The sequence below is a fragment of the Leopardus geoffroyi genome, chromosome B2 (genome assembly GCF_018350155.1).
Source record: "Leopardus geoffroyi isolate Oge1 chromosome B2, O.geoffroyi_Oge1_pat1.0, whole genome shotgun sequence".
In the NCBI taxonomy this organism is placed as follows: Eukaryota; Metazoa; Chordata; class Mammalia; order Carnivora; family Felidae; genus Leopardus; species Leopardus geoffroyi.
In genome coordinates this window covers 33710945-33732097 of record NC_059332.1, presented here as the reverse complement: position 1 = coordinate 33732097, position 21153 = coordinate 33710945, and the positions used below count along the sequence as shown (strand labels likewise).

At 41.5% G+C, this 21153-nt stretch overlaps 2 protein-coding genes across 9 annotated transcripts in view; one reads left to right on the top strand and one right to left on the bottom strand.

Moving 5' to 3' along the window:
* Positions 1-12575, bottom strand: part of ANKS1A (ankyrin repeat and sterile alpha motif domain containing 1A) — a 178197-nt gene extending 165622 nt beyond the window's left edge. For 4 of the 7 annotated variants that reach the window (XM_045497962.1, XM_045497965.1, XM_045497961.1 and 1 more), the window contains exon 1: positions 12242-12575. In XM_045497962.1, the coding sequence (XP_045353918.1) occupies positions 12242-12432 (191 nt within the window). In that variant the 5' untranslated portion in view covers positions 12433-12575. The remainder of the gene's footprint in view (positions 1-12241) is intronic. The other 3 variants (XM_045497963.1, XM_045497966.1, XM_045497967.1) reach the window with 2 other exon arrangements.
* An 824-nt stretch (positions 12576-13399) lies between these two features.
* On the top strand, positions 13400-20952 carry TAF11 (TATA-box binding protein associated factor 11). 2 transcript variants are annotated; one of them, XM_045497973.1, is made up of 5 exons: positions 13775-14060; positions 17523-17671; positions 19114-19201; positions 19547-19643; positions 20291-20952. In XM_045497973.1, the coding sequence occupies exons 1-5, from the start codon at positions 13890-13892 to the stop codon at positions 20419-20421; spliced, it is 636 nt and encodes a 211-aa protein (XP_045353929.1). In that variant the 5' UTR covers positions 13775-13889; the 3' UTR covers positions 20422-20952. The 2 variants fall into 2 exon arrangements, with proteins under 2 accessions (XP_045353930.1, XP_045353929.1); XM_045497974.1 differs by lacking the exon at positions 19547-19643 and having other exon boundaries at positions 13400-14060; positions 20291-20347.
* The last annotated feature ends 201 nt before the right edge of the window (positions 20953-21153 follow it).

Genomic DNA, 21153 nt, shown 5'->3' with positions numbered 1-21153 from the left:
AATAGGGACTTTTCAAATTTTAAAAACAGAATGTTACTCAGGGCACCTGGGTGGCTCAGTTGGTTAAGTGTCTGTCTTGGGCTCAGATCGCAATCTCGCAGTTCATGGATTTGAGCCCCATATTGGGCTCTGTGCTGACAGCTCGGAGCCTGGAGCCTGCTTTGGAATCTGCGTCTCCCTCTCTCTCTTCCCCTTTCCTGCTCGCATTCTGCCTCTCTCTCAAAAGAAAACATTAAAAAATTTAAGAAAAACAGAATGTTCCTCAAAGAAATTAAAATCCCTGAGATTTTAAACTTTTGCTATGACTGAAAACAATTGTAATTAGGAGATCTACATAAGCAAAGCTGAAAGTTGCAAAATGTACAGAAGGATGAACAAGAAAAAATTTTATTTTCATGGGGCGCCTGGGTGGCTCAATCGGTTAAGCATCGGACTCTTGATCTGGGCTCAGAGGTCATGATCTCACAGAGATCTCACACCCGACATCAGGCTCTGTGCTGATAGCATGAAGCCTGCTTGGGATTCTCTCTCTCTCTCTCTCTCTCTCTCTCTCTCTCTCAATCTCTCCCTCCCTCCCTGTCTCTCTCTCCCTCTCTAAATAAGTAAACCTAAATTTTTTTTTCTTACTTAATCCTCGTAAAGACAAGCACTCGATCGTACCTTCCAAATGTAAAAATCAGTGCTACTTATCCAGTATCAGTGAACACTTAATAAATGCTGACTACTGGTATTATTAGTGGTATACACATTTGGAGCTGCTTTTCCAGTCACAGTAAAAGGACTGACTCAGCCCATACATCACGTTGCCGCTAGTCATCACTGGCAGGGATAAGCACATGGTGTAGTCACGACAAAGGACAGACCCCACCACGTGGAGACAGAGCTACAGCCGCGGTCTTGCAAGAATCATGCACCAGCCAACTCAACGGTGTTGATACCTGCTTGGCACTATGAAGCTTCAGTGTTTTCAGCTACATTTTCCATTCTGAGTAAAGAAGTTCAGTATATTTCTCTTACTTGTATTCTTTTTAATATTTATTTATTTTTGAGAGAGGTAGAGAGTGAGCCGGGGGGAAGGGCAGAGAGAGAGGGAGACAGAATACCAAGCAGGTTCTGCGCTGACAGCCCCATGTGGGGCTCAAACCCACGAACCGTGACATCACGACCAGAGCCGAAACCAAGAGTTGGACGCTTAACCAACCGAGCCACCCAGGTGCCCCCTCTTACTTTCACTTTTATTTTTTCATCTTAACTAATGAAAATGCTCTTAAAAGAAGGTGAGAGCCCCACATAAAAGTGCTGTGAAATCCGTCAGTATAATGGTGCTGGATGCTCTCACTGCCTAATAGAGGCCAAAATCTCTCTAAAGTAGAGCCCTGACTGTCCCAACAACTATCAAAAAGAAAAAATAGAAAAAATAAGTGGTTCCATGTGCTGCTTTTATCACTTAAAAAAAACGTATTTATCTATTTTGAGACAGAGAGAATGAGCAGGGGAGAGGGGCAGAGGGAGAGAGTGAGAATCCCAAGCAGGCTCCACACTGCCAGCCCTGAGCCCAATGTGGGGGCTCAATTCCACAAATCGTGAGATCATAACCTGAGCTGAAATCAAGAGATGGATGCTTAACCAACTAAGCCACCCAGGCGCCCCTGCTTTTATCACTTTTAAATTGACTCTATAATGTAGTATCTGTATGGCTAGTCAACGGGGGAATCTGGGCCAAGGCAGAAGGACCCAGACCCAAACCTCCCACCTGTACTCCAAGCATAAAAAACCAATGAATAAAATGTAATAACAACAAAAAAATGCTTTTGTGTATATTTTGTATATAGCTCCAAACCAAGAAAAGAAATGCACAGATGTCAGAACAGGAACTCAAAATCAGAGCTGTGAATGGGAACTCCCAATGCACTAAATTAGAAATCAACAGTAAGTACAGAGAGAAATGTGCTTAGTATACTTAATAAAAGACAATTCAACTCACTCTTCAATGTTTATGTAAAAAGAGTAACACCGTGAAACATATTCAGAGTAACAAATAAGACTGAATAATCTAAGTAACAAGTCAGCTTAACAGATCTAGATTCTTATCTAGAGTCAGCTCATAAAGCTGGTGGGAAAACACTATTTCAAGTTGGTCTTCCATAAGTACTACCTAAGGAATTTGGTTACTCAAGTCCCTCAAGCATGCTTTTAAAGTCTTTTGGCATCTATAGGGCCATCTATGGCCAGCAGGAAACTTAAAAAGAGAAAAAAGATTGGAAGCTAGCTGAATTAATCTATACTCTCAAGGATTAGAACACTTGATTCGCAAATTGTCAGATGAACCAGCACAAACGGGGGGGGGGGGGGGGGGGGGACTCTGAGTAGAAATATCAGTCAAGTAAAATACACAAACACACACAACACCACTTCATTATAAACCAATTCAACTGCTTTTCATAGTAAAATAAAATTGTTAGTCTAAATATCTCAGAGCACATTTTTAAGAGGTTTTATTGAAGCATAAATATGTTTAAATATATGAGTTCCTAATGATATTTACAAAAAAAAAAAAAAAAAACAAACCTCATTAGACACCACTGAAGACTACTAGGAAACCAAATGGATCTGAAAACTGGTAAAGAACAGAAAAGAATCAGGCATTCAACTCATCTTTCCTGAACAAACTGTATCCCAGGATAACCAAGTGGTTGATAACAGGAGGTTTCTCTCTAAAAAGTATTCCAGGTAATAAGTGAAGAACGTAAAATAGAAATGAAATATCACCATTTTGCAAACTCTTAATGAAGTCATCGTCTAGGCAGTGATCTTCAATGGCTGCCACCATCACAAGAAAGAAAGACTCAGGACACTTGGGTGGCCCAGTCAGCTGAGCATGTGACTTTAGCTCAGGTCATGACCTCCCAGTTCCTGAGCTTGAGCCCCACACTGGGATTGCTGATGTCAGCCTTTCAGCACAGAGCCCGCTTCCCCCTCTCTACCCTTCCCCCACTTGCGTGCTCCAAAAAATAAATAAATATTTAGAAAAAGAAAAAAGAAAGACTCAACTGAAGGAAGAACTGAAGGTTCAAAAAATTTGAACCTGAATCAGATCAAGTCTCTAGATCCAATTTCCAGCTTATAGGCAATACAGGGGACAGATGAACATGTTAAATGACACCTCAGAGATGCAATCAGCAAAACCCGGACTATGGGAAATGGGGCAAATGCCCCTTTTCTTTCAAATACACTGGAAAGAAAAATGACAGAGATGAAACCCACGGATTTAAAGAGACTAAAAGATATATCAAACGAATACAAGGTGTTTACAGACTTGAACAAACCAACTGGAAAATACAGAATATTTTAGACAATATGGAAAATTTGAACCCTAACTAAACATTTGATGATTTTAAGGAATTGCCATTTTTTTAGATGTGATAACGGTATTGTGAATATTTTTTAAAGAAATCTTTATCTTTTAAAAATATGTACTTAAGTAATATGATATATAGGCCTCTCTTCAAAATAATTTCGTTGCAGTGGGGGGAGTGGGTGCCTGCGTGGCAGTTAAGCATCTGACTCTTGATTTCAGCTCAGGTCATGATCTCACAGTTGTGAGATCAAGCCCCATGTCAAGCTTTCTGTGCTGGGGATGGAGCTGCTTGAGTTTCTTTCTCTCTCTCCCTCCCTCCCTCCCTCCCTCTCCCTCTCTCTCTCTCTCTCTCTCTCCCCCTCTGCTCTTCTCCCTGCTTGCATTCTCTCTCTTCCCTTCTCTCTCTCTCTCGCTCTCAAATAAAATTTAAAATAATAACAATAATAATTTAGTTGTGGGGTGATAAAAAGAAACAAAACTGGCCATAAGCTGATAATTTTTTTATGAGTAGATAAGGTATGTGAGGTGTCATTATTTTATTCTCTTGATTTCTGTATGTTTGAAATTTCCCAAAATAAAAGCTAGAACAACAAAAGAAAATGGCTTTTGTCTCATTCTGCTTCAAGCATATTGCTCAATGCATTGTGTGTTATTAATGGCCCTCTTCTAAACATTAGCCTCTGAAGAAGGACCTGAGAGGTCCCAACTTGACCATTAAAAATCCTATGCCTGCACAAAAGTAACTTTCTAAATAGAAGTAGCATTAGCGGCCATAGATCAATACATTACTTCCCAATCAGAAGGACCCAGAAGATGTAACTCTTATTATAAGAGTCGTCAAATACAATTGCATATGTAACTCTCGTCACAGTTGAATACTCAAACTACATCTACTGTTCTCAGTACATAAAATGTTATAAGCACAAATGTGCACACAATCTTATCTACAAGATTACATATGCCAATGCTGTTCCAACAGCAGAAAACTAAAAAGAAACTCCTAACTAATGGCAAAGAAGGGATTCAATAATTACAGTTCATACACACTATGGAATACCACTTACTCATTTAAAATGAGGTTGAAGAGAAAATGAAAGTTGTTTATAATACATTAAGTGAAAATTTGAGGCAAAGATTGTACAGAAGTGTCATTTCTAGTAAAAAAAATTTATTATATATATTTACATATTATATTATATATTATATTATATTATATTATATTATATTATATTATATTATATCATATATTTTTTTTGTATAGAAAAAAGACCAAAGAATGTACATGAAAATTGCAACAGCTAACTCTTTTAGGTGGTGGGATTACAGATGATTTTATTTTCTTCTTTGTGCTTTCACGTGTCTGGCAATTTTTCTACACTAAATGTAGAGGTCCATAATCCCTTATTTATAATTCAGATACCCAAAAATCCCTGAAAATAGATTTTTAAAAGTTACTGGCAAACTTGTTTAGGTGCAAAACCTGCCCTAAACATACTTCATATTTATCCCCTTTAGTGTGAATATTCACAGATGTCACTGCAGGGATACAATGTTTCAGACTGTTGACCCAGATTCCACTAGGGGCTCACTAGGACTCTTCAACAACCCCAAAATTCTGGATACTAAACCCCAATGTCTCAGACAAAACACTGTAGACCTGTATCAGTCTGCACCCTGCCACCATTACCACGTTTAGGCTTCTAAAAATGGGACTCACATTTGAAAAGGTTGGGAGCTCCTGCTATCAATTATTATAACTTTTAAAGCAGCATCAATATAAAATATGTCCTTAACAACAAGATTACCATTCCAGTTTATCAAAGGTGGCAAGCACTGGGCTCCCATCAGAAGGTTTCAGCAGCCAAGGTTTACCAGGCATTACGTGCCTTCCATATTTTAGCTCACGTGATGCTGCTTCAGGAAGTAGATACTATCCCAGGCCCATTATACATATGAAGACACAGATGCTCAGAGAGGTTATGTAACTTGACTAACTCACAAGGCAGAGTTGGGTCAGAGTCTGACCTTCGGCAGCCATGCTAAGGCCTCGTCAGTTAAGTAATCCACAGGGCAGTTCTGCTTCCTGGATCATCTCCACCATTTTTAATAGCAGTAATAACATCACAAGTAAAGCAGAGACAACTGACTTGTTTTAAAAACTCTTTTTTGATTTGTAAACTAAACAAACTTGATCTACAAATTACTAAGAAAGGATAAATATGAAGCCATAACATATAATTTCTAGTATTACTACCATTAACTCTAACCACACCAAAGTTATTTGAAGATGTTCTACGAATGTAACAATATAATTTTCTATACCACAGAAAATCTCCCAGTAATCTTTTGGAAATCAGTGTGGGGAACATTTTCTGAGGGCTGTCCAGAAGAGACCAAGTTCCTACCCACAGGAGAGCCTGACATTTCCAAGAACAAACTCTCCACTATCTACTTTTGGGGTTTCCTTGGTGTCTCTGGGCTATAAAACCCAGTAATTTACTTTCCCTACTGAAAACTAGGGTAGAAATAGCCTTGACTTCCTTTTGCAAGCCAAATTTCACAGCTGTTGAGGGTGAACAAACCAAGGGGAAAAAAACCTTCAGAAGGGATTTTTCTGGCCAAGGATGCAACTTTCACTGGGACCATAATCTCCCAGGACAAGTGAACATGCTGAAGCTGACTGGCTACAAATCAAATTCTTCCGACCACAAGACTGTTTCACTGTTTCCAGTCTCTAATTTTTGTAACTAAGACAGTAAAAACTGAACTTCAATTGGAGAATTCAGAAAAAGGGAGAGGAGATGTCTGACTTTTCAAACTTATGTAAAATTATCTTTTTCTTTTCTTTTTTAAAAATGTTTGTTTATTTTTGAGAGACAGAGACAGAGCACAAGCAGGGGAGGGGCAGAGAGAGAGAGAGGGAGATACAGAATCCGAAGCAGGCTCCAGGCTCTGAGCTGTCAACACAGAGCCTAATGCGGGGCTCGAACCCACAAACCGCGAGATCATGACTTGAGCTGAAGTCAGACGCTTAACCAACTGAGCCACCCAGGCGCCCCTAAATCTTTTTCTACACTTACACGCCCTACTCGTTTAAGATTAGTAACTCTCTAGATTTTTAGGCACAAAATAACCACATAAAATCATAGTCTGCTTTAAAGAAAACAAAAATGTATAGCAATTCCAAAATAAAAGGGCTGCTATCCCAATAAAATCATACTTAAAAGAGGTATATTAAAAAGTTCTTGAGGCGCCTGAGTGGCTCAGTCGGTTAAGCATCTGACTTCGGCTCAGGTCATGATCTCACGGTCCGTGAGTTCGAGCCCCGCATCGGGCTCTGTGCTGACAGCTCAGAGCTTGGAGCCTGCTTCAGATTCTGTGTCTCTCTCTGTCTGCTCCTCCACCGCTTGCACTCTGTCTCTCGCACTATCTCAAAAATAAACATTTAAGGGGCGCCTGGGTGGCGCAGTCGGTTAAGCGTCCGACTTTAGCCAGGTCACGATCTCGCGGTCTGTGAGTTCGAGCCCCGTGTCAGGCTCTGGGCTGATGGCTCAGAGCCTGGAGCCTGTTTCCGATTCTGTGTCTCCCTCTCTCTCTGCCCCTCCCCTGTTCATGCTCTGTCTCTCTCTGTCCCAAAAAAATAAATAAACGTTGAAAAAAAAATAAATAAACATTAAAAAAAAAAAAGTTCTTTAAAAATCATTTTTAAGGAATTGAAAAGCTTTAGTGTAATATCAAGAAAACTGTTATCCTAATGGATAGTTGGGTTTTGTTGGTTTGTTTTGTTGCGTTCTCTTGGAAAGAGCCAGAACTTAGATCACTCATGTCCATGAGATCCTGCTTCAGGACCTCACATCAACATCGTAGAATGCTGTTGTCCTCTTAGGATGTTAAAATCATTTGCTCAAATTAGGCATATTCAAAAGAAATCTGGCACTGCAGGAAGGCAGTGAGAGAAAAGCTGTCACGTCATTACAGTTTACAAGCTACACATCCATTCTGGGGAGTGAATGAAGGACCATTTTAATGCGATGGTTTTGTTAAACACTTTTTTTTCTTTTGAGTGTGAATTACTTACATAAATTTAGGAATCTTTCTTAAAAACAATGAATAAGTTGTCATTGTCTTCTGACATTGGAAGAACTTTCTATTGTCCCCAAAGTGGGGTCCATTTTTCAAAAGTTTTCATTCTTCCTTCCTTACTTCAAAAAAATTTTTCATATTTTTGGGAAACTCGTGGTGATTTCTGGATAGTCTCCCTCCTCACCTCAAATGGTAGAATAAAAACTAGTTTATAGCTACATTTATTGGTACTGTCTATACATTTTCCGATTTCTCCAGTAAGCCTCCTTGGCTTCTTCTGTTCTTACTCTTCTCATGCTTGAGAAATTAAATATAGAACGTTCCTAAACTATGACACATCTACTCCTCAGTCCTAGCTTTTGGTTTAGTTTCTCTGTGCTTCTGAACCCTCAGGAATACGTTTTACTTTACACCTTTCACATACATCAGTATTTAGCTCATAACTCAATAAAAGTTTAAGTCAATATATGATGATTTCTTGTAACATTTTCTTTTTTCAGGCCTTTTTGCCCTCTAGTTGATAGAATTCACTTGTAACCCAAATCTTACGGTCTCTAATAGAATTTGCTTTCCTGGAAATCAACAGTTTCACTAAAAGCATCAACATATCAAACTCTCCGTTCCATGACAATGTGTGTCCAGGGCTGAAAAATACCACGAGTTAAAAGGAAGTTTAACACAGCGCCTGTCCCAAGCTACCAACTGAAGGCATGCATTTGTTCAACAATCAGAAAAGGAGATACTATTATGTAAAGTAAAATCCATGCCATCCGGAACCACTCTAGGACTAGACATTTCAGAGAACTATGCTTTCTAAATAATCTACTTTAAGTAACAAAAATTATATTTGAATCATTTTGGATAAAAAACTAAAATATGTTTTTCCTACTTTCATTAACATGCTCTATTGCATATAACTTATTTGATGGCTAAGAATCATAATAAACAGAAATTACAGCACTAAGATCTAGTACAACAATGCCTGGGGCCTATGCAAGTGTGTAGGGCTATGCACATCTACGTTAATAGTCTCAAATTACTGAGGATGGGAAAAGCTAGGATAGATTTTAATCGCTTTTTCTGTCTCTTATTTTGTCAATCAGTCACACAGACATATCATACTACTATAAACGCTGTAAGGAAACAGACCATGTATTAGGAGAGGGACTGATTTTGATAAAGTACCTATTCTGTGCCAGGTCTGAGATAAACTTTGCAAGGCATGTAGCAACCAGCCTGGCACAAAAGTAGAAAATGGGTAAACACTAGGTAAATGAATAGCACTAATGTGCCTACCTAAGCACGTTCTCTCTTATTTACAGCTTCTAATCTGCCATGACCCGGAAAATGCATACCCAAGTGTGAAAGAACACCATTTAAAATATGTCTAGCCTGGTACTTTGCACATACCAGGGGCAGCATGGCAAAACTGTATGTGCTGAACTGAGGATGGCAAATAGTGAGCATTTACAATGTGCCAGAAAGTGTGGGAAGTGTCTTACACACATTATCTAAGGTGATACCTATAAAGCAAACAATATTATCCCCATTTTACAGATGGAGAAATTGAGGCTCCAAGTGGTTGAGTAATTTGTAATAAAATCAAGCAGCTAGCCGGTGATGGCAGTACTCTATGAATTCAGGCAGTCTGACTACAGAACAAGTAGTCTTTTTCTTTTTGAGAGAGTGAGAGTGAGATAGAGAGTGAAAGAGAGAATGAGTGGGGGAGGGGCAGAGAGAGAGGGAGACAGAGAATCTGTAACAGGCTCCAGGCTTTGAGCTGTCAGCACGCAGCCCGACGCAGGGATCGAACTCCCGAATGGTGAGATCATGACCTGAGCCAAAGTCAGATGCTCAACCAACTGAGCCACCCAGGCGCCCCAAGAACAAGTGTTCTTAAGCGTAATACTACACTGCCTCTGAATAAATGTGCAGTAAAGAAGAAAAGGTCAGAAAGACATGAAGTTTATAACAACTTTTTGTTTTCCTAGTAGAAGTTTTTGCTGACTTTCTGATTCTCAGAAAGATATTCTCAATGGGTGAAGGTTACTGCACGTCAACATTATACTGACAGGCCAGTGCAATAAACTATGAAAGCCAGACAAGTAAAGAATGAGCCAGTGAATTACTGCACACTACAGATGATGGGTTCCAAAGAAGTAGAAGCCTGAGAGATCCGTGTGTATTAGGGTCATTAGGGAGGGCTGTAAGAAGTTAAGACCTAAGCCCAAGAAGTGTAAGAGAAAAGACATGGGGTAAGAGAAGGGGCATTTTGTAGTTTCAGAATCAGCACAAACCCTCTGTGGACATGGCGGGGGGAGGGGTCGGTCGGGGGGGGGGGTTGGTCATAAGTAGATGAACAAACACACATGTGGTTTGGAACATTTATATCCAATGCAGCTGTAAGCTCTTATTCTTGCCAGCTTTACTTGGTCACTCAAACAGCTGGACAAACATAGGTTACAGTTGGCAGTACTAGTGGGGGTGGGATATGGCAGCTAATGCAAAGGCTAGATCTAAAGCTACAGTTCCCTAGGTCCCGTTAAGGGTCCTTGAGGTGTGGAGTGTGGGCATAGGGAACCTACCCTCTACGATTTCCAAACCTAAAAAGGGAGGACATGCTGACCTAGGGACTATTTAAATACACAGTATCATTTGCTCAGAGATCTTTCTCTAGGTTGAGCCAGAATCACCTCTAATTAATGACACACCTAGTGTAACTATTGGTGCAGATCTTCCCTGCCCCTAAGAATCACAAGGATGAGAGGTTAGGGCAGCTCTTAGGCCATCTACCATCTCTATAAGAGACAGGAGAGCAAGTCAGGAATCAGCTGTCTTACGCAAGGGTGTGGAGACACATCCACACTTCAGGACAGAGACTGAACTTATTAGCATGAGGCCAAAAGTAAAAACACTGTGGTAAACAAAGATTTCCTAGTCTTGCTTAACTACACGGCAGCTAAATCCTCAGCAAAATGTTAACAGTCTCTAAAGCGTGAGCCTAAGAGCAATTTGACCTGTACTTGGAAGGTGGGAGACATGTGCAAGTTTCTCACTTCAGCAGGATATACTAGGGGTTAAGGTACCTTCTGGCAAACCTCCAAATGCTACATTATTCACCTGATTAGAGACTGGCACTTGGAACCTGTATGGTCTTTCTCTCATCTCTCAGATATCAGAAGTGCAGAAATATCAAAGTAATCCAGAGAAGATTCAAAACCCAATGCATGCATCCAAAGTACGTTTATGAGTTGCGAGGCACTGATCTAGGGACTGAAACTATAAACATACGAAGAAAGACTACGTCACTCTAAAGGATGGAAATGTACCCATTCATTATTACGTTTTATCATGCCCAAAAACTCAAGACTGCCGGCAGGAAGTTTTCTAGTGCCCCAGTAGCACCAAGCAAGTCTTTTTCCTGCTTCTATGCCTCTGACCATAGCTTGCCAACCTGGAATGGTCTCACTGTACGTCACCTATCTATATCCTCACATCCTTCAAAGCCAGCTGAAGTCCTCCTCCTAGAAGTCATAATCTCCATCTCATCCCCTAAGTTCTGTCTCCTTTTGCTGAACTACTAACAATCACAGCGAGTACAACCATCACTTTATTTAGAAATCTGTCATCCTCTAATAACTTTTATTCATTCAATGAGTCCTAGGTACCAACTGTGCGACAGCATTGCCCTAGGGACTGGAGAAACTGCGGCAAACAGCACTGGTTTTAACCTCCCAAAAAAGAACTCATGGGGAGAGTTCTCCTATGCCGCTTTTGAAAATCTTCTGTGTAGACCTGGGTCTGTACTCAGTGCTTCATACCTAACAATTTATTAGAGCCCTGGGCTTCTTTGGTCCAAACTCACTCAAACTGAAGTTACAAAAACCAATGGGGAACAAAAGCCAACGAAGCCATTTCTAAATGAACTTCCACTTCGTAAAAACCTCAAAAGAACAAGGAAGGAAAAGAAAACAGGCTATGAAAGTGCTGCTGAACCAACACATTTTACTCACACTGACAAAGTACCTCCAATCCCCCCTCCAAGCCACACAAAAGTGACCTTTCTCTCTCCATCCTTACCAGCTCCGGATTCAAGTGTTTATTTTAACAATAGATCTCAGAAAAGTTTAAAGCACCCCTAAGTTTCCTAAACAAGTCTTTCTAAAGCTTTGTTTCTTGATGAGCAACCCCCTCGATGAATCTCGCATATGCCACTTAAGAGACTAATCCAATGAGGCTCCCGACAACGAACTAGAATTTGAGCTGCAAGCACAAGAGGGGCTAAAAGAACACCACTCTGAACGTGATAAATCCAGACACAATTTTAGTATCAACAACAAAAGCCAGGTCCTGCGGAGCAGGGTGGAAGGTTCCAAGTTCCCAAAAGAAGGGAACCAGGAGAATTTCCTCCGGGGGAGCGGTGGGATTCTGCAAGGCGTGGGAGTTCCTGCATGAGGCGAGGGAGATTTCAAATAAATATTTCTCTGCTCTAAAGTAGCTTGTGACATACGACAGCTGGCACCCGAGAGCGGGCGAGGGTGAAGCCGGGCTGTGCCATGCGGCGGAGGCTGCCACCCGGGCACTCCCACCATTCTCCGCAGCCGGGTCAGGATATGAGAGCCCGGCGCCGCGCGGACCTGCACGGGCGCTCCTGGCCCCGTGGGCCGCCGGTCCTCGACCCTGGCACCCAGCAAAGCCACCCGCCCGGGTCTCAGGCGCCCCGACCTCTCAGGAGCCCCAGGAGACGGGCGGGGGAGAGGGGATCTCCAGCCAGCCGTCCGGCCCCGGCGCGTTACCCACCTGAGCAGACTGGAGAGGGGATGGCTCGAGGACCCGAGGCCGCCGCCGCCGCCGCCGCTGCTCCCGGAGGAGCCGCCGCCGCCGCCGCCGCCCCCGAAGCCTGAGGAGAGCCGCTTCCCGGACAGCAGCTTCTCCACGGCCGGGAGGTGCCCGGTGCGGGCCGCCTCCAGCAGCTCCTGCTCCTTCCCCATCCCCAGGGCCACCGCCCCCTGGACCCCCTTCCCGGGGCCGCAGCCGAGCCTGCTCCGGCTCCCAAACTTTCCGTCTCCGGGCAACGCACCCCCCAAACCGGCCGGGGACACCACCCCCCTCCCCCCCGCCTTTTCTGCCCAGGAGCGCGTCACTTCCGGGATCTGGCGTCACGCGTCACCGCGCCCCCGCGCCCCGCCCCCTTGCCCACCTAGCTGGGCGGGGCTCGGCCGGCGGGCGCAGGTGGCTTTGGTCTGCTGGAAGCCGACCGGTTTGTGTCGGGATAGGCCTCCCAGGGCAAGAGGAAAGCGCCTGATAGATACCAGCTGTACAGGTGTTAGGGAACAAATGGGGCCCACCTGTATGCGCCTCCCGACGTGCGCTTCCTCCCCAAAGGTTTTGGGAGCCCACAGGACAGGAAATACGGTAATTCACCCAGGCAGCGTAGAAACAAAGAGAGAAATACGGTAACGCGCACCTACATTTCCAAGTTCATTCTTTCGGCACGCATAAGTTAAATATGTGATGGATGTTGGGACCTAGTGATACGGAGGTGAATAAAATGGCCTGCTCCGCACCTCAGTGAGGGAAGAGAGGAAATTTTTAAAATACAAATATCTCTTCTTCATGGTCCCAATCTCTGAAAAGGCTCGTTAAAGTGAAACATGCAAAGACAAGACCTCCCTTCCCAGTAGAATTTGTTTCCTCTTACTTTTTGATGAAATTAACCGAACTGACATAAGAAGTCAAGTTTGTGAAACCGACCTGGATAGTGAGTACCGGTAAATTGGAAAAATCATTTAATTGGGTAGAAAGTATATATTGTCTTTGCTACTGGAACTGTTCCTACCTCTAATTAGGCGCTCAACAAATGTGGAGTGAATCGATGGGTTGGATCAATTCTGTTCAAGTTATATGACATTTTTTTTTTTTTTAGGTGCTTGAGGAACCGAAAAGAAATGGCAATTCACACAGGCCCACGGCCTCTCCCCAATTAAAATGTACGAGGTTGAGTCCCTGCCTAAAACTTTACCAGGCAGCCACATCCCAAGACATTGGCGTACAACGGAAAAGAGTCTTCTACCGTCCCCAAACTTTACTCTGAGGAAAATGGATTAGGGAGTTAACCACGTTTTTAGAAAGGCAGCATGGAGGGGGAAAAACGTCCTTCAGGAAACAACACAGCTCTCCTTTACAAATGCTGATTTCCCAGAATGGGAAACCCACAAACTGATTTCCGTACCCTCAATTTTCCGTCTCCAACCGCCACCAAATCAGTTAAAACGGAGCTCTTGAAGTTCCCTACGCGTGCCTTAAAATGATCCCTCCGAGGAGCGGTAGGGGTGACGTCATCGCAGCGCGACGATAGGAAGTAAGCTTCTGGGTTGCTCTGACTCAGTCAGTCCCGAGCTCCAGAACCTGACAGGACTGCGATCTCGCCCTTCTTTTTCTTGCTGCTATGGATAATGCCTGCGAGTCGCCCCCGGAAAAAGGTGGAGAGACGGGGGAGTCAGAAGAAACGGCTGCTGCTCCCGGGGGCCCGGGGGCTACCGACACAGACGGAATCCCAGAAGAAACTGATGGGGACGGAGATGCGGATTTGAAAGAAGCTGCGGCGGAGGAAGGAGAGGTAGGGAGACATGTGTGGATGAGGTCAGAGGAGTACTCCGAGATTGTGTTAACAGAGCTTGCTCGACCGGCTTCCTGGTTGGTCCCTGCCAAGCCCAGATAACTCGAACTCACCACGACTCCCTCTAGATCTGCCAAGATGTGTGCGGAGAGGGAGGAGACAAAACTGTAGTGCTGGTTCGGTTCCAGAGCCCCAGCCTCTGGGTTAATACTTTTAATCCCCGCTCCTAGATATTAAGGCTACTTCTAAGAGATTTTTTAAATTTTTTTAGGCAAATTCTACCCCTAACGTGGGGCTGTACTTCAGGACCCTGAGATCAAGAGTCCCATGCTTTTCAGGAGGAGCTACTCAGGCGCCCCTAAGGGAATTTTACATAGCCTCTTGGTTTTCCTGGTGAGGAAATTGGGATCTGATGTCACAGACAGTGCAAGAGCTAGAACCCAGGATTCCTCGTATCCCTTTGACCGAAATATGGTTTCTCCTAGATGTTGCTCAAGCATAACTGTCATACGCTGCAGAGCCGTTAAAGGGAGACTTGGAGTTACTGGTTCAGTCATGTTTTTACCCTCGTGGGACATTTAACTACGACCAGTGACCTGGGTGTCAATGTCCAAGGGACTCTATAGCATAAACACACCAAACTCCAAGAGCTCAGCAGTGTTGCCTAACTGAGCATCAGTCAGGGGACTAGAATCTCAGCGTGCTCTGGCTTCCATTTCTAGAGATGGAATCTTGGAGTCTTAGAACTTCCTAGGGACTTAAACAGATCATGGGGAGGACACTGGATTAGATAGAAACAGCCTTTCAGAGAATTAAGTTGCATCAAAATATATAAAGTAAGAACTTTTAGAAAAATGTGGGAGCACCTGGTTGGCTCAGTTGGTTGAGCATGGGACACTTCATTTCAGCTCAGGTCATGTTCTCACGGGTTCCTGAGTTCAAGCCCTGCATTGGGCTCTGCGCTGTCAGCAAGGCTCCAGCTTGGGATTTCTCTCTCTCTGCCGCTGCACACCTCGTGCTCACATGCTCTCTCGCTCTCTCAAAAAATAAGCATTAAAAAAAAATGTGATGAAACTTTTTAAAGAAGGAACCTTTAAAAAAGATCTTAAGGACATAGAGGATTTGAATAATAATTGGTTCAGTCCAATAAAGAGCTCACTACATACAGAAATTTGCACCCAACAGGAGATACATTTTTTTTGATACTTCTGACTGAAACACTGTTGTTGTTTTTAATGTTTATTTATTTTTGAGAGAGAGAGCACGACCGGCTGGTCGGGGGGGGGGGGGGGGGGGGGGGGGTTGTTGAAGAGAGAGAGGGAGACACAGAATCCGAAGCAGTCACCAGGCTCTGAGCTTCAGAGCCTGACGCAGGGCTCAAACCCACCAGCCGTGAGATCGTGACCTGAGCCAAAGTCGGACATTTAATGGACTGAGCCACCCAGGCGCCCCAAACTGAAACACTTTTAAAAATTGATCATATACCAGGGGTACCTGGGTGGCTGGTTGGTTAAGCTTCCAACTCTTGACTTCCGCTCAGGTCATGATCTCAGGGTTTGTGACATGGAGCCAAGGCTGGGCTCCCTGCTGACAGCACGGAGTCTGCTTGGGATTCTCAGTCTCCTGTCTCCCTCTTTCTCTGCCCTTCCCCCCACTCGCGTGAACGCACATGCGCGCTTTCTCTCTCGCTCTCTTTCTCTCTCTTTCCCCATCAAAAAACAAACCTTTTTTAAAGTTAATTTAAATTTTAAGAATTTGGGTTTTTCTTTGTGGTATGGTATATGATCAATCTTTAAAGTTATCATATACCATACCACAAAGAAAAACCCAAATTCTTAAAAGCGGAAATCAAAACAGGGCACATCCTATTAGCACAGTGCAATAAATATGAAATTAACAACAAAAAGCTTCTCCCAACTGCCACTCCCCCCAAATAAACTAACCCCTGGACATTTTAAACTGTTCTTTAAAGAGCCCTTAGATTAAATTAACAAAGAGAACACTACATCATATCATACGGGCCTTGACCAAAACTGTATTTAAAGAAAAATTCATAGCTTTACATATTTGTATTAACAAACAGGAGATGCTGAAAATAAGCACCCAACTCAAGAAACCAGAAAAAGAACAGAATAAACCAGAAATATTTGATGTTCAAATTTAGGCCAAATAAATTTTAAAATCTAAGAAAAATGACTCATTTTTAAGGAAAATATAAATCACCAAAATTCAAGCACATAGAGGTTAGAAAACTTGTATAAATAGGTAACTAGAGAAGAAATTGAAAAGTTTTTTAAAGATACACTATCTTCACTTTTACCTACCCCCTCATATTCCTCTATGAGTTTATGTGAGTTCCTCTTTAAGAAAAACAGAGGTTAAATCCCATTAATGAAGTTTGTTGTCTTTTGATTGTATATTAAGTTGGAGGGGATGAAGTTTGGATTTGAATTATTATTAAACATCTAGCATGAGTAAACCTATGTTAAATGCTTATGTGGGGAGAGAGAAATAAGAGACAAACCTATCTTCAAAAAGTTCACATTCTAGCAGTGAGAAACATTTGCGTGATACAGTAGAATTGAAAGATAGGAAGAAAAGAGCATTATGTGTGGGAGAAGCTCACTTAAAAGTTCCGAATCCATGGGGCGCCTGGGTGGCTCAGTCGGTTGAGCTTCTGATTCTTGGGTTCCAACTCAGGTTGTGACTTCATGGTTCATGAGCTGGAGTCCACGTTGGGCTGTGTGCTGTCAGTGTGGAACCTGCTTGGGATACTCACTCTCTCTCTCTCTCTCTCTCTCTCTCTCAAAATAAATAAATAAGCTTTAAAAATATATATTAAAAAACAAAAGTTCCAAATCCAGGGCCAACTAGCTCGCTCAGTTGATAGAACCTACAACTCTTGATCTCAGGGTCATGAGTTCAAGCCCCATGCTGGAGGTAGAGGTTACTTAAAAAAAAAAAAAAAAAAAATTATTAAAAGTTACAAATCCAAAGAAACACTGTTTTGATGAGAGGGTGCCTCCTTTTTAATATTCTTTCAAGATGGAATCATCAACAATAAAGAGATGTATAGATTTAGAGGCAGAAGAGCTGGCTAGATGGAGAGGCCTTTTCTGACATCCGCCCTAAAGGATGAGGTCAGGAAAGTGGGCTCAATGAGGGAGAGTGGTTATCGTGATCCTTGGCACTTCATTTCCTTTGTAAACATACTAGATCTAGGATCATAAAGCTAAACTGGAAAATTGGATTCTTTGGCTGGTTTTCTTTTCACAGCTAGGCTATAAACTTCTTTAGGACAGAGAATGTATCTTAACGCATGATGGTACAGCCAGTGCTTGGAACCAAAAAAACTATTGAATAATGGATTTGTTGGGCTGTAAAGAGAATGAGGTCTTACCTTCTTCCCCAAGTCTGAAACGTAGGCCAAATATATAATAGGGTTTCTTTTCATCTTCTCAGCTCAAGAGTCAGGATATCTCAGATTTAACAGCAGTTGAAAGGGAAGACTCATCTTTACTTACTCCTGCAGCCAAAAAAATGAAAATAGATACCAAAGAAAAGAAAGAGAAGAAGCAAAAAGTGGATGAAGATGAGATTCAAAAGATGCAGTAAGTTACTTTCTGATTTGTTTCCCCATTTCAAGTCTCTAACTTGACCGTACAAAGTCAATAAATTTGGGGAGCCTGTAATTTTTTTCCCTTTTTTATACTCAAAAGAAAGTAAAGCAAATAATACTTTATGTAACATTTTAGGAAATATAAATAAATAAAAAGAAAAAAATATCCTCTTGTCACCAGAAATAAACACTGTTAGTATTTTGAGGTATAGTGTCCAAGATATTTTCTATACATGTATATCCAGAAATAAATTTTTTCAAAGATGTTACTGTTTGTGACCTGTTTTTCACATTGTATATGGTGAATGTTTTCCATGTCAGTAATTATACATAGGTCATAACTTTTTTAATGAGCTCATTGCAAATTTATCAGAGAATACCGAAAAATAGAAAAAATAATTACCCATAATCCCACCACCCACAGTTAACCCTGGGTATGGATTAGGTTATATACTTTTTCAGATTTTGTTTTAAATGTTTTAAATATTTATAGCTAAATACTTTCTTGTAAATCTGCCTGTAAATTATCAATTTCAGTGGGTGCATTGTATTCCATTATGTAGATGAATGATCATTTAACCAATCCCTGTAATTCTTTTTCTTTTTTTGACATTATTATGATTGAGCATCTTTGAGCCCATCTTTGCATACTTGTCCATTTAGTTCCTAAATAAACCCCCAAGGAGTGAATTGCCAGTTCAAACAGTCTGAATGTTTTCAAAGACTCTTCATACACATTTCCAAATTTTTCTCCAGAAAGGTGGTTGCACTTCACACTCTACTAGCATGTATAAGTTTGTGTCCTCCCATTCTTACTAACACCATTCTTTATAATGCTCATCTGTCTGATTCATGAAAAATGTTATCTTATTTTAGTTTATCATTTTAATTTCTTCAGTTAATAGTGAAGGTTAACTTTTTTTCCTCTGTGTTGGTCATCGGTATTTTTGTAACTTGCCTATTCATGTCCTTTGCTTATTTCCAAAATCGCTATCTTTTATTTATTGGAAAGCATTAAGAGCATAAACCCTTCTCCATATATTTTACAAATATTTTCCCCCAAGTCTGTTAATGTCAAAAACTACTGGTTTGAATATAAATTTATGTATCAAATTTTTACCATCAATGTGAAATGTAATAAGGTAGAGTTAGGGGTAGAGAGAGCCTAGTGCTGAAAACATAATCTATATAGTGACCCAACATTGTAGTTTAAGTTTTTGTTGTTAATGAAGTAGAAACGAAGTTGTATGTCATTTTCTCTCAAGTTTCTAAAGAGTAAAAATGTTTTGTCTTCATTCCTTGTAAGCACCAAGCTTAATGCTATTGACCCCTCGAAAATTCATTTTCTAATTGTCTGAGACTTTTATTGATGTGATAATATACCTTAAACATTTGTTGTTGTAAGCCAACTTAATTATCTGAATCTTTGTCTAGAATCCTGGTTTCTTCTTTTTCTGAGGAGCAACTGAACCGTTATGAGATGTACCGCCGGTCAGCGTTCCCTAAGGCAGCCATTAAAAGGGTAAGGATGGGCTACCACACTTCATTTATCAGATATGAGAGTTGAACTAGACACAAGAACTGTGTCCACCTCATTTTGAATGAGGTGCTAGCCAAGTTGGTGGATCATTCACACAGGAAAACAAAAATAAAATGCCTCTCGATTATCAATTGGAGTTTTGTATTCTGGGGATAAGGTCTAAACGTAGAGAATGAGTTGCTGTACACCTGAATCTTTGTCTTAATAGTCTTAATTTCAGTATCCAGCCTTTAGTAAAAACATTTTTAGTACAAAACTCTTAAGGGTACCATATTCTTAAAAGCAGTCCTTGACTTTCTTAATCATAGTCTTTGTTCTTCTTTCAAGCTGATCCAGTCCATCACTGGCACCTCTGTGTCTCAGAATGTTGTTATTGCTATGTCTGGCATTTCCAAGGTTTTCGTCGGGGAGGTGGTAGAAGAAGGTAAGTGTTGTTGATAGCATGTACAGGATTGAACCTCTGGTGGTCTTAACTTTCAAGAATATCTATGCTAGGGGACCTAATAAAGTACCTGTGGGTGTTTCCATTTGCACTAGAAGTGGACCAAGTGGGGCACTTTGTATTCAGGAGAGCATGACCATTATTCCTCAAAAGTTTTAATACTGGGACTCAAGGAAGCATCTGGGAAATCTTTCCAGATTCCTGTCCTCAGTCCAGGGCGACAGAAGCCTACTTCGTATTTTTCCCCAATGGAGTTTGCTCATTTCTGTTGCCAAATTAAAGACCTAAGATAAGCTATCACTGGGGGCTGACCAGTGTGGTATGATGAGGAGTTGTGCCTCATGTTATGAATCCTGGGAACTGTCCTCTATCCATCAAAGAAAGAACCTTGGCTGAGTGTATTGCTGGTCTCCAGTCAGTGAAATGTTTTATTTTTTTAAGTAGAAGATTATATATTACACTAAAGCTAATGTGATAGGTTTTATAGCATTCTCTTAAGAAGGGAAAATGTCTCGGTTTATTTCCTTAGCAAGCTTAAGAAGGGTTAATGAGAATTATAGGATTCAAATGGATTATGTGATTAATAAGTCCTGTGTGACCATGAAACTTTCTTCTTATCTTCTGTTTAGCACTGGATGTGTGTGAGAAGTGGGGAGAGATGCCACCACTACAACCCAAACATATGAGGGAGGCTGTTCGGAGGTTAAAGTCGAAGGGGCAGATCCCCAACTCAAAGCACAAAAAAATCATCTTCTTCTAGACTGAAGCCTAGAAAGGCCTGGTACTGAAGGAAGGAGTACTGGTTCCAGACTTCCTACTGCATGAGACTTTTGCACAGGTGCTTTAGTCCTCTAAGGATTCCATGATGATTTTAATGTCTTTCTCAGAACTCTGATATTCATCACATCTAAAAGGCATGCAGCCTGTGTCATACTTGCCTTGACTAAATATTGGCACCTCTTTGGACATTCTGAGGCATTTAACTATTTCTTGGCTAGTTGGAAGAAGAAAGGTACATGGGCCTTAAGCGTCTTCCAGACAGAGAAGCTGCTTTCAGAAAGTCTTTCCAAGAAAGCTTTGATGGTTTCACATTGAAGCATGAAGTTGCTATGATTTAGGTTGTTTCTTCCATCTGGTTTTAAGTAGATGAAACAACCAGAAACTTTGACTTGTGATACTCTACCATGAAGAACACAGTGATGGGAGGAGTAGTGGAAAAGTTTATCCCTGTACACATGTAAATTTCCCTATGGATCTTGGTGAGTGATCATTAAACTGTTTTCCAACTTGCCTTATGCGTATTCATTTTCTGTCTAGCTGGTTGGAATGGGGAGAAGTTCATCATTATTTTTTGGTGTCAGATTAAAACTGGTCTTTGGCTTTTTTTGAAAATTTGAGCCCTTCCCATTTTCTACTAGAACCATTTAAAATTTTCTCAAGAGTACTTAAAACACTTAAAAATAATGTAAAAGCCCATATATTTCAGGTTCCT

What these genes read in the sequence shown, in the direction of transcription:
- TAF11 (XM_045497973.1), top strand. Translation starts at nt 13,890, where the DNA reads ATGGATAATGCCTGCGAGTCGCCCCCGGAAAAAGGTGGAGAGACGGGG. An exon ending in GATGAGATTCAAAAGATGCA is followed by an intron (nt 17,672 to 19,113) that starts GTAAGTTACTTT and finishes ATCTTTGTCTAG; the next exon opens with AATCCTGGTTTCTTCTTTTT. An exon ending in CGGGGAGGTGGTAGAAGAAG is followed by an intron (nt 19,644 to 20,290) that starts GTAAGTGTTGTT and finishes TCTTCTGTTTAG; the next exon opens with CACTGGATGTGTGTGAGAAG.